Here is a 12,343-nt window from a genome sequence, read left to right as displayed (position 1 = left end):
GTTGCAGTGCCTGAGGCCATTTTTATCTGTTGCAGTATCTGCCTGTGTGAGCCAACTGACTGAATTCTGCATATCTTTGATGGTTAATGTGACTCTAAGATAGATGATTGGAAGGAGTGCACTCCAACAATGCCTGTCACTGGTGGTCACAGACCTGTTCACCTGCCTCTGAGAGAGCTGGAAACAAATATTGTGCAGTGGGCAAATGAGTTGGAGAAATGAGCAAATGAAGGAGAGAAACGAGCTGGTCCTTTGTAGAAGGCACATTTGGGCCAAAGGTATTGGCTGTTTCTCTCCCACCCCTGCTGTACCTCACAAATTAACCACATTTAGAAATTAAAGTGGTTTTTTCTTTTTTTCTCTTCGTCTGGAAGCACACTTTTAAAATTTATTTTGAAAGTCATAATCTAATAAAGTTTTTGAAGTGTCACTGTACCCTGTGCTGTTCTACTTGTCTGGACCTCTCACATGTTTCTGTTACATGTTAGAAGAAAGACTGTTTTTTCCCCTCTCCCTGACTTGCCTTCCCTATTGCTTATTGGGCACTAGTTTGAATCATTTCACTTTCTTGTGACTAAAGTGATCAGATCCAGTTGATTCTTGATTATGTCAGTCCTTTTACCTTCCACCTTATGAATTTAAATCAATATCTGAAATTGCAAGTAAAGATTTCCTTCTAGTAGCCACAGAAAAAGTATACAATAAAGTGAGTGGATTCCTTCTTGCACGTTTCATTAAAATACAGTTTTAGTGGTACATGAAGTAGATATTGAGATGGAACAGAACTTTTAAGATCAGCATTCTGAGTGTTTATGTGGCTACTGTGATAATGAGATGTGATTTAAAGATTGACAATTTCAACTGGTTTTGCATTGACAATACAAGGAGGTTTTTATAGGAATTAATCCGTGAGAGCAGTTCTGGGGGAATGGCTTAACAAATATCGAGCTTTGTTTTGTTCCGGGTGCAAAAAGATTCATTGGCATTCTTACATCATCTCTCAGTTCCATATTTTGGATGTACCTCTTGTCCCTGGAGGTGGGGAGGGAGGGAATTGTAGGTAGTCTGGACCAGTTCCCATACATTGTCTTGCACGTTGTCAGAGCAGTTCTTACAGTCAGAGTGTGCACTGGATTATTTTGTACACAAAAGAGCACTGGATGTAAATAGTGTATTCCAAGTGATTTGTTTTGCTGAGTGGTTTAGACATTGTGTACCCAACCAGTGGAAAAAACATCCAGACTACTGTTTCCATCTCATCCCAGGTGTGTAACTGCACATGTAGAAATGCCTGTGCTTTGCCATCCCTCATCTGCTGTCACAAGGAAGTGGTCAACAACATTGTTCTGTAGTCTGAGCCTTTATTCCTGAGGGATTTTATTACCTTTTCTCTACTTAAATTAGACAGTGTTTTAGTCTGGACTGCAAAAGCACGTAAGTAGTGTCTTGTGTGTAATTTTGTGGTGTGAAAAGACAAAAAGCATGTTTGAAGTTTTATTAAACTGTCATTAAACAAAAGTACATAATGTCAAGTATTACCTCTCTCTACCTCCATTTAAATTCCCTCCTTCCTCTGTGCAACAAGTCAAAGGTTGTTGGTGATCTTCCCTCGTTGTGTCTTACCCTCAAGTCCAGGTTTTGCCAATCTCCCTTGGATTGTTTTGTCTTCCACTTATGGCTTAGCAGATTTGATGTTGATGAACAGTTTCATTTGGACATGAAGTTGATTAAAATCTTCGTGGTGTAGAACTTAAATAATCTTTGTTTCTCCTGAGTTAATTTGCATCAGCTCTCCTTGTGAGTCCCTTACTCAGCATGTTTGAGACAGATCAGTGTGTGTTGCCCAGGCACGTCCCAGCAAGCACTGCCTCCAGAGTTTAGCTTTAATATAAGCATTAATTCATACAACAGCTATAAAAGAGAAATTAATTGAGTACTGTCATGTCTTGAATGATGAATAAATCAGATTTGTTTGTGTAACCCTGTTAGCAGGAATTTGCTCCACTAAATGGGCCGAGTAGATCTGAAGAGGCTCTGGTCCATCTTTGGTATAGACAGAATGGAAAATGAGATTACATTCCTGAGGTGAATAAATGCAGTTGTTGATTGTCCAACATGAGTTAAATTTTGATTTAGGAGAAAAAAAATGTCCAGAGAAATATTTTCATGAACCAGTCTTAACTATTCTGGTCAGTAGAACTTTTTATACTCACTTCCCTTATGCTGCACACTGTAATCAAAGTACCAACTCTTTAACATTTTTCTCCAGCTTGTGGAAAATGTAACTCCAAATTAAGGCTGTCCAGTATAGGTACTTCTAAAAATATTTATAGTTATGACTTCAAGAAATTGTCATTATGTATTTTAATTTAAAAATTATTTGTAATATTTCAGTAATCTTTTGGTATGGAGGGTGGAAACTAGAGCAGCAGTTGTGCAAAGGTTTTGTTCTGAAATGGTGACAGTGGAGTACGTTTAAGAGGAAAAATTATGATTCCTTTTCTTTCTCTACACTGAAGAATATGAACATTCTTTCTTTGACAATATGAGAGTATTTTTCATTAGTTGTGCCTTTCCATGTATATCACTGGAATTCTGCTGTGTCTTTGCTTTTTATTAGGCAGCTTCCTTAAAGATTCTTTTTAACTTGGTATTTCTGAAAAACCACAGTGCGTTTTCAAAGTCACAGTGTCAGTCTAAGTCTGTTCTACATTTAACCAAATATCCCAAATGGGAAACATCCCAACTTACACCACTGGGTAATTAAATTTGTGTTTAATATGGCTTCCACATGCCAATATCCCCATCAAACAGTCGTGATTACTGGAGTTTGATATTCACGAATGTCTGATTGTAATACTTCCAGCATATTTAATTTTTTAAACTCTGTCTGAAGCATAAAGTGTTTGAAAATCAAGATCCCCTCCTCCTTGTGCTCAGGCATTTTGCTCTGTTGATAACTATTATAATCGTACTTTGTGGAGCTACAGACAGGAGAAATCATGTTTAAAACAGAAATAGTGCAAACACATTGCTCTTTTTGACTGTTCTCAAGCCTTATGTGAAGGACTGGTTCTGAAGCATCTTAGCAGGATCTGAAGAGTTTATTTAATTCCAATTGCATGTGCACTTGCCTTAATACAGAGGTTGAGTCTTTGGATCTTGTTTATCCCGGGGTGGCAGATTTTGAACGAGGGCTTCTGAGGCCTGGTGCTTTTTCCTGCCTGAGCTTGTTATCAATATATTGGCCTTACTCAAAAAGGACTTCTGAAACTCATTTAATTTGCTGTATTATCTACAGATTTACTGTAGTATCTCGAAGTTTTCCCAAAAGTGTCATATTCATATTTCATGATTTCACATCCTTTTAAATCTTCGTGTGTCAGTCACAGCTGGGCTCGTCCTGATTACACCACCTTGACTTCTTGTTTTTCATATACATTCACTGAAGAAAATCCAGACTTCCTTGGCTTTTAATTACTCTCTTTTTCTGTGCTGAAAATAAACCTGTAACATCCTTTCGTGGACTTTGGACTTGAACCAGTGTCAAAGTAGGATGTTTAACAGGTGTTCTTAAATATGGATTGCTCCAAGATAAGAACATCTGTGGAAATGGATATTCATCTGACCTAAAGGATTCTCTGGGGAGCCAGCACTATCAACATATTTTATAATTTTTAAGACATGCTTTAAATACACCAGGGTGTGTTTTGTATATTTACACCTAATGCAAATTGGGTGTTTTGAAGAACAGTTTCCTGCTTTGGAAATGAAAGGGAGAGGAAATACATTTTACTCCCTTCCTCCCCCAGTATATAATTTTGGAAGGATTTTAACCACATAAAACTATTCCTTTTGTTTATTTTTCTTTTTTTCACTGCATTAAATGATGATCACTAAATCCTGCTTAAAGGAAATTGCTGTGTGGAAATGACTAGAACAAAAATAAGTAGGGTTTAGGGACAGCAGAGGTGACATCTACCTTTCCTTTACACATCAAGATGTAGGCTTGGTTAACTAAAGCTGCCTTAAACATTCAGGATAACGTAAATAACTCTTGTTAGCTCTTTAGTTTAGGATTTTCCCCTCTGTAGGCACCCATAAACAGACTTATTGGGCAAAAAGGTGTCATGCCCTAGAGATAATCCTTCCTATATTACTTGTTATTTGAATAGTCTTTCTTACAGAACATTATCTAGGATCAGATGTTATGATACTTCTAATTAAAGCTTCACTAAGTAGTTAATTATGTTCTCTTCTAAAAGGAGGTTTCTATCATTCTGTCATATTTCTAACATGGAACTCAACACTGCACCTTCTTCCTCAGGGTGTAGAAGAAACTCTTCTACTTTACATAATCTTTGAAAATTGCATTTGTTTTGTACAGGAAAGCTGTGCATTTTTTCATGCTAAAATGCATATTTTTTCAATACCTGTTTCAGTATCAGTAGTGGTTGCTCAATTAAAAAAAAAAAACCTTAAGATTAGGTTCCTTCAAATAAGACCTATTATATGAAGGACTCCCATGTGTTTGTTCACCCAGTGCCTACTGCCTTATGGAGAGTTTATGGTTTTTTGCCTGTCTTTGTTCATTTCCTCTTTTTATAAAACAAGGATGGAAAATACTGGTATAAAACTGGAGACTAATTAATTAATTTTTCATCCTCCTTTCCTCTTGAGTACAACGGGAGAGTTCTGACCCATAGGCTGCCTCCTGAATAAGAAAGGTTGTGGTAAAGGAAGCTGTAGTGATTAAAAAACCCAAAAGTGCCACATCTGCAGAAAGTGTGTTGGTTTTAATTACTGTCAACTCATTTCAGCTTTGTTTCCTCTCACCTGCTTCCTTTTCCATTTGTATGTGCAAGGGGAAACTTAAAAACCTGAAATGGTGCAAATAAGAAGGATCTCCACCTGAATATTGCATTTAAAACCAGCCTCTGCTGCTGGTACAGGGTGCTGGGGTTTGTACCTGTCAGATGTGGGACTGAAATCATCTTGTGTTTCAGGGGAACAATTTTGTAACTCACACAACTGTGACTGTGTGTGCTCGTAGTGCCATTTAGTGATGTATTTAGTAATCCTACCTAGTTCTTCTGGGCTTTGTATTGATCAACAAGTTATCAAATGTGCTCATTAAATCTGTATTTCAGACATCATGGCTAACCCAGGGTTCTCTGACCAACTTAGAGCAACTGTTTCATGGAGAAACCTTATTTTATATTGTTATTTGTACTTTTTTAATTGTATCATTGTCATATTGGATTGGCTTTATAGTTCTCTAACTCCTGAAAATGTTTTAAATGTAGTACCATAAAGTACATAACTGTGACATTGTTTCTGATGATCTTATTTAGATATGATTCATTAACTCCACTCCAGATTATGTGAAGTGGGAGAGTTATTACAGGTGCTTAAACATAGACCTGTAATTCTGTTTTGACATCTTAGGCTGTCTGAGACCATCTAGAGAGGGTTGGCAGCTACTGGTGGAATATTTGCCCACTTCTTCCCACAAAGCTCATTTTAAGCTGTTTATATTTTTAAAGTTTACTTGTATGGCCTTTCAGCAAATGTATTTATTGGCAGTTAAGACAAACCCACTATTTTATGCTCTTACTATTCTTTTCTATCACTGTCTCTTGCTGCAATAAAGTATAAATTATTTTCTATATTTTTTCCAGAGAGGCCAATGCTGATTGCAATTAAATAAATAGCTAAATAAACTCTAAGTTACCTTTAATACATTTAAAAAGTAATTGTCTGTCTAGAAAGCAAATTACCTCATCTGCTGTTATAGAAAAAAGGATTGTCATGATTTTCTCTCCTGATAAGTTTTGCTTTTCCATGAACTGCCACAGTCCTTTGCTATGGGCCAGAAACAATTTTTGTTCATGGGTCATGTTACTGCTTCCTATACAAGGAATATTAATACTGCACTTCAGCAAGTTTCCAGTTGGAATAAGAAATATATTGTATTTGTTGTATATATTACATAGTTTAATCTTGGTACAGGTGTGTGCCAGTATACAGTTGGCATTTGCAATAATAAAAATAAACTTGTCTAATTAGATCAGAAAGTTGAAACTTGGCTGAACTATATTTTTGCATAGAAACTGATTCTCAAAATACTGAAAAGCATATTTATAATATGGAGTTTCTTGTACTTTCTGGAAGGTCTGAATGGGTGTAAAATAAGCCAGAAAGATTTTTATCAAAGTATTTTAAAAGTTATGAAAGAAGCAACAGTGAGAAAACTTTCACTTCAATTTAGGAGCCAAGAAGAAATATTCAGTGAATGAATATAAAAGCTCTGTGAGACACTGAGGAAATGTGGATCAGTGTGCAGTTGTTTCTGCTGCCACACCTTACACAGGGGAGCTGGAGGAAGCTGTTTGTACTCTAAATAATCTGATTTTCATTGTCTGGTTACATGAGCTGGGCTTTACAGACCCTCTATCAAAGACTCAGGTTGGTGGTGTTTATCTTGCAACCATAAGTCAAAAATCCCAGTCGTGAGTCAGAGTCCTGTTGGGAGAGAAATAGTGCAGCTAAAGAGCAGAAAGGTGTGGAATGTGTTTGGCTGAAGATCTAGAAATAAATTTGATTGCATAGCCACAATTTTAAGATTTTTCTGTAAAACAAAGCTCTTGAGATGGTGCCAGAAGTGCTCTTGAGTGGTGTTGGTCCTGAAAATGGAAAGCAAGCAGGAGGTCTCTTAGGGGAGAGGGGAGAGCAAACATTTCACCTCTTACAGTGTGGTGACTTTGTTATCTGTTTGTAGCTATTTTCCTGTTGTGTTACAAGGTTAAAATGCAGCTGTTCCCAGGAACAAGCAGTAATGCTGTATTTTATGTATTTTGATGTGATGCCATTGTAAATAAAGAAGGTGGTTAAATGATGCTTTATTATACCATCTTCTGCAGGAGGGAAATCGTTTCTTTTATGTGTCCTGCTGATGGGTTTGGTTCATCCATGAAAATGCAGTGAAAGGCCACCAAGAGCACCAACCATGGATGCTTTGTTCCTTTGCTTGCAAAGGAAGGAATTCCCAGGTTGTTGTGTAGGTTTGGGTTTTGGAATGAGGAGGAGGAGTGAAGACAGAAATTCAACTTGCTTGTAAAAGAATAGATTTTAGAAATAATTAGAAAGCCTTTTGGAAAGAAATACTTTAGATATGTGTGTGCATAGCACATTTAGGTAATTTAAGAAAAAGCAAACTTAAAGCCACTATTATGGAAGACATTTTAGTAAAGTGTTAAGTATATCAATCCTTTTTTCCTCTCTTTCTTTAATTCTATATATGAAACAAGTATAAGATTGTTAAGTGTGGATTACAATGTTCTATTGTCCAGATAATGAATGAGTTCTGTATGTAGTTCTATTCTTAAATAAAAATAATCCTTGAAGAACAGGATGTATGTACATCTGACACAGCTTCTGTCAAGTTTTTATCTCTGTGGAGTGCCCCTATTAAAAACACCTCTAGGAACTCTACTAATTTATATTCAGTTTAAAAGAATTTTAGGTTAACCTTCTGAAAAGGTCTTGCTATTACCTAGCTGTAATTGAGGAGTAAGTTAGGATAAGGATTGAAGTTTTCCATAGTAATTCATCATTGTCATTGAGGAAAATTTTCATAGTTCAGAGACATTCTGGTTTATTCTTATGGGATAAGCAAATCTTGCTTTCTTTTTTTTTTCCATGCTTGTTATTTGGACTGTATTTAATCATAGTCTAAATGGTGATGTTTCATTGCCAGCAGTCCCCCAGCAAGGTCTCCTCGTGGTGTTTTTGTTCCCACATCAAAAGTATTCAGAACTGCACGTGCAGAATTCCAGCCTGACTGCTCTCATCCATGTGGGGTTTACAGCTCTGTAAATAGATACCTGGAAGATTGAAACTTGCTGTGCTCAGTATATGCACTTCATTCCTTAGGGTGGAAAATAAACCAAGGAAGTTTTCCACCTGTTCTTGAACAGAACTTGATTATCTGAAGATTAGTACAGTTTGGGGTTTTTTCCTTTATTTTATATGAATTAAAAGTCGTGTGTGGTATTGTGGCTTATGACACTGTTGGTACAATTGTCTGGTGTTATTCAACCTCCCATTTTCATTTGCCAAACCTTAACTATTTTGGGTGAAATTTTGCATTTTAGATGTCTACATTCGTCTGAAAATTTCAACCAAAATGCTTCAAATATTCCCCTGAATGAAGCTATTGGAAAGACACTTCTCAATGCTGGTTTTCTAGAGACCCTCAGAGTCTGTCACTAATGAACAATTGAGCAGAGCAACTGTGCCTTATGATATTATGGACATGAAAGGGGGGTAACAAGGAGTGTATAGATAATTCTTGGACTTGCCATGTTTTGAATGTTTATTTTATGAACTTGTTTTGTTGCCACGTGGGTGTGCAGCAGTTTACACTGTGGGATTTATCTCATTTTGCTTTAGATTGTTGGTTGCCAAGTCAGAAGAGAGCCACTGGACTCCACTGAACGATACACTCGCTGGATCAATAACCTGACCCAGGAGCAACTTCTCACACAGGTATTTTTGTTCCAGCTGTGTCTGAAATTACGGCAGGAAAATACAGCAGGAGGTTTATTTAGATGGATTTTTTCAGTCATTAGCAATGCTTGATAACTTACTAAGGTTATCAGATTCTTGTATTTAAAGGCCAGTCTGTTTGATAAGAGCCAAGGCTGTGGTGCATGTGAAGGATGACTTCACACTGGGTGAGAATGAAGCTTTCACTTCAGTTCAGTGTGGGCCTTCCATGTCTCACTGCTGTTGGGCTTAAATACATCTGCTTTTGTGTTCTGATGATCAGGGACTTGTTTGTAAAAGGTGTATTTAAACACAAAAGGAAAAAAAACCTTTCCTGAGAACGATTCCTTTCCCACCCAAGGTACCGACCACTCCTGTGTCTGTTTTAAGTTTTGCTCAGGATCATTTGAAAATAGCAGTTCTTCAGGCATTAAACATTGGGCTCATTACACATGTTTGTAAGTGAGATGAGTCTTGTGCAACTGAAGATGACAGTTTTTGGCATAAAGAAAGGTTGTTTCATTAGGCAGGAGGCCAGTGCTGAACTAAAAGAGACTTTGGCAAAAACAAGTTAAGCCGTGGAAGAAATCAATCCAGCTTGTGGGGGAATGTTGCGTGGAATATTGTAAGAAACCTAACGGATGGTTAGCAGAAAACATCCCAGCAGGCATTAAGATCCAAGTATTTGGGGTTGGGTTTTGGGATGCTATGGTAGGAAGACATTTGCTTTTGATTTCCCTGGATTTAAGTGGCTGAAAAGATTAACATACCCAGTTTGTTAGACTTCATTATAAACTGTCTTGTGTTCCCCGTTACCAAACCCCAAAGACATACTCACAGGCTCTTCTGGGTGTTGTAACACAGCAAGGAATCTACAGACCCTGTTTTTAAGTCAGTAGTGATGTTACAGTTCCCTGCAGTTCACCAAGGGAAAGCAGTTACAGGAAAAGTTACCCCTAGAATATTTGGATTTGCCTTTGAGTATGGCATTAGAAAAAACAGAGATTTAATCTGGTGAATTTATGTGACAGCAGCACCTGGATCACTGTGTTGGTGAAGAGAAGGAAAAAGCTGAGGATGTCAAAACTTGTCCTACACAGTCTGTAGTGTTTCATCTAAATAGCCACTGGATGGGGTCTTTAATGAATTAAGCTGAAAATGAAAAGGAATATCCTAATTTTGAGGTTATATAAGGGAGGATATGAAAAAGAAAACTCATTTTAAGATGGGGAAGTGTTTGTTCTGGAAGAGATGATTTAATGCAGTGGTTTTGATAGCAGGATGCAAATATGGTGACCTGGGAAGTCCCTTGCAATCTCATGTGCCTACAGATACCTCTTAAAGCCTTAATCAATCCACTATTTTTACAGATGATTTAGATTCACCAATTTTACAGAGATATTAGGAATTTTAAAAAATCCATTGAGTTTGGAATTAGAAGGCTCCATAGCAGAACTTGTGCCACTCATCCATGAGTTTATTAACAAGCTCAGATTTATATTGTCACACTATTTGCGTGTCCCTCATTGATTTTTAACACGTTCCCTGCTCTCCACCAAATTTAAGGCAGGAACAGCAGTTCCTCAGAGACACCACATTACTGAGAATTTTATGGAAGTCTGAAGCTTGGAAAGGTTGTACTGCACCAGCTGTAACTTGTTTGTTGTTAAGCACCACAGAACCCCCTCGGAGGGAGAGTTTAGGTGCCCAATCATGGGACAAGCTTCAGCTGTGGCACCAGGCTGGGGCAGCTGGGCTTTTCTGGCTCTGCTATCACAGAACTGCTTGGTCTCCAGAGCATGTCAGCACTTCTTCTGCCTTTGTCCCCCTTCTTCTGGTCAGGAATTCAGGTAGGGGGATGATTATTTTGGTTTTTTCTTGCTTAAAAAAGTATGTGGCTGAGGAGGAATTGGGAGTAAAAGCCCTCTCAGCTGTGCTCTAATAATCAGGGTATGAATCAATTATGTAAGGTTAGGCCTGATTTGTCCCACTCCATACACTTTATTTTGGGTGTGCTTTTTTAAACTCTCTTCAGAAAATGAACCCCAAGAAAACACTAATGATGGACCTGTGCTAATGGATTTGTACAATCTCCCAGAGGAGTATCCTTCAGGGAATTCAGGAAAATTTGCTTTAATTTACAGCATGTTGTCTCCAGCAGTTTCTTATAGTGAAAGAATGCTCAGCTTTTTTGTTGGTGCCTCTGTACTCGATGCCTGGCTCTCTTTCCAGCTAATTCTGTATTTCTGTATCATGCACATGCAGATTATTTGGGAAGTAAATTGGGAAAGCATTAAAAAAGGATAAAGAGCCAATTGTCAAGATCGTGTCATCCCCGATCATAATATTCCTGTTATTCCTGTTATTGATCAAACAACATTGGATTTCTCTACTGGTCAGTGCCCAAAGCCCATTCTGGGAGGGGTGGGTGGGAGCAGATATTTTGGTAGGTGCCTTCATACCCTCCATGCTGGCTCTGGGTTTGTATCACTTGAGTCAATACCAGATTTTTGGATCAAATGTCCATCCCCTGTCCTCATGCTGAGAAGATCATTCAATACAAAATACTGCCAGCATTTTAACTTCTCTTTTCCCTTAGCCCTGGCCTCTTGATGCTTACTCATCTGTTAAATGTTTCTCTAAACAATTATACTGTAACATTCCAAAGATACTTTATGGTATGCGTGAAAATTCAGAATATAGACCCTAGAGAGTGGGGGGGGACTGGTAGAGTACAAAGAGAGCATGATAATGAAAAAACCCTACTTTTTAAGAGATTAATATTTGCTTTTTCATGGTTATCTTGTGTATAAATGGTAGGTGATTAAAGCAGGCTTTTATAGGTATAGTGATATAAGCCTTAAAATACATGTACATGTGTTCTGGTAGACTCACTCTTTCTGGCCAAGAGTGGAAAAACCAATTAAAAGTGGATAATCTTAACTGTTCAGTAAGAACAGAGCACAGTGACAGGTACAGGAAGAAAATGAGTAAACAAATTAAGAGAACTGACTGTTTTGATGTTGGAGTAAGTGAAAAAAATGTAGATTAAAACTAATCCAACAGGATATCCGAGTCTGGATTGTGCTTGTAAATGTGACTGAGGTTTGATCATGCAGCCCTTCTTGTACGCTGGAAATTTTAGTGGGCTGTATAAGTAAAAAGGTCTGAATGGTTTTATGGTTGGATTAATTGCACAAATATTTATACAAGTAGTTTTTAGGGATTGTTGGAGACTGTAATGAAAAGAGCTGAGTTCATATCCACGTCTGTTAAATCACTGCCTTAGCTTAGTTTAGTCTCCAGCCCATGGAGTGTTCTGTTCAGCCTGAAGCATAATTCCATCTGACCTACCATTTTTTCCTCCCCAAAGACAAGAGACTACTCTTCTTTCATATGGTTGTTCACTTAGAAAGCAGACAGTAAGTCTAGAGTGACACATGAGGAGATTCCTGCCAAAAGGAACGGGCCTGTGGATGATAAGACTGGACTGTCCTAATGTAGATAAATAATAGCCTGTACAAACCACAGTTGTGAGTGTCTGTGTGACTTCCTGATACCTGCTGGCCTTTGCAGGTTATCTCAGAGCTCTTCCTGTTGGATAAATCTGGAAGTTGTCACAGGTGATTTGTAGTTCTTAAGAATAATCTCTCCCAACCACCTGACAGAAGAGTAATAATTAAGGTTATAGTTTTATAGCACACGTCTTTCTATTCATTCATAGGTTTAAAAGCTGTGCTTCTCCACTTAGTAGGTCTTCCTATACCAGAGTTTAATTAATATTTGATAAATA

The 12,343-nt window shown here is 37.7% G+C and overlaps 1 protein-coding gene across 1 annotated transcript in view; it reads left to right on the top strand.

The window, feature by feature from the left end:
• B3GNTL1 (UDP-GlcNAc:betaGal beta-1,3-N-acetylglucosaminyltransferase like 1) overlaps positions 1 to 12,343 on the top strand; it is a 112,055-nt gene that overhangs the window by 22,589 nt on the left and 77,123 nt on the right. The window contains exon 6 of the mRNA XM_027664103.1: positions 8,455 to 8,550. Coding sequence (XP_027519904.1) covers positions 8,455 to 8,550 — 96 coding nt within the window. The remainder of the gene's footprint in view (positions 1 to 8,454; positions 8,551 to 12,343) is intronic.

This window comes from Corapipo altera, unplaced genomic scaffold (genome assembly GCF_003945725.1).
Source record: "Corapipo altera isolate COAL_440 unplaced genomic scaffold, ASM394572v1 122, whole genome shotgun sequence".
Lineage (NCBI taxonomy): Eukaryota > Metazoa > Chordata > Aves > Passeriformes > Pipridae > Corapipo > Corapipo altera.
Note: the sequence above shows the minus strand (reverse complement) of the source record. Positions and strands in the feature narration are given on the sequence as shown.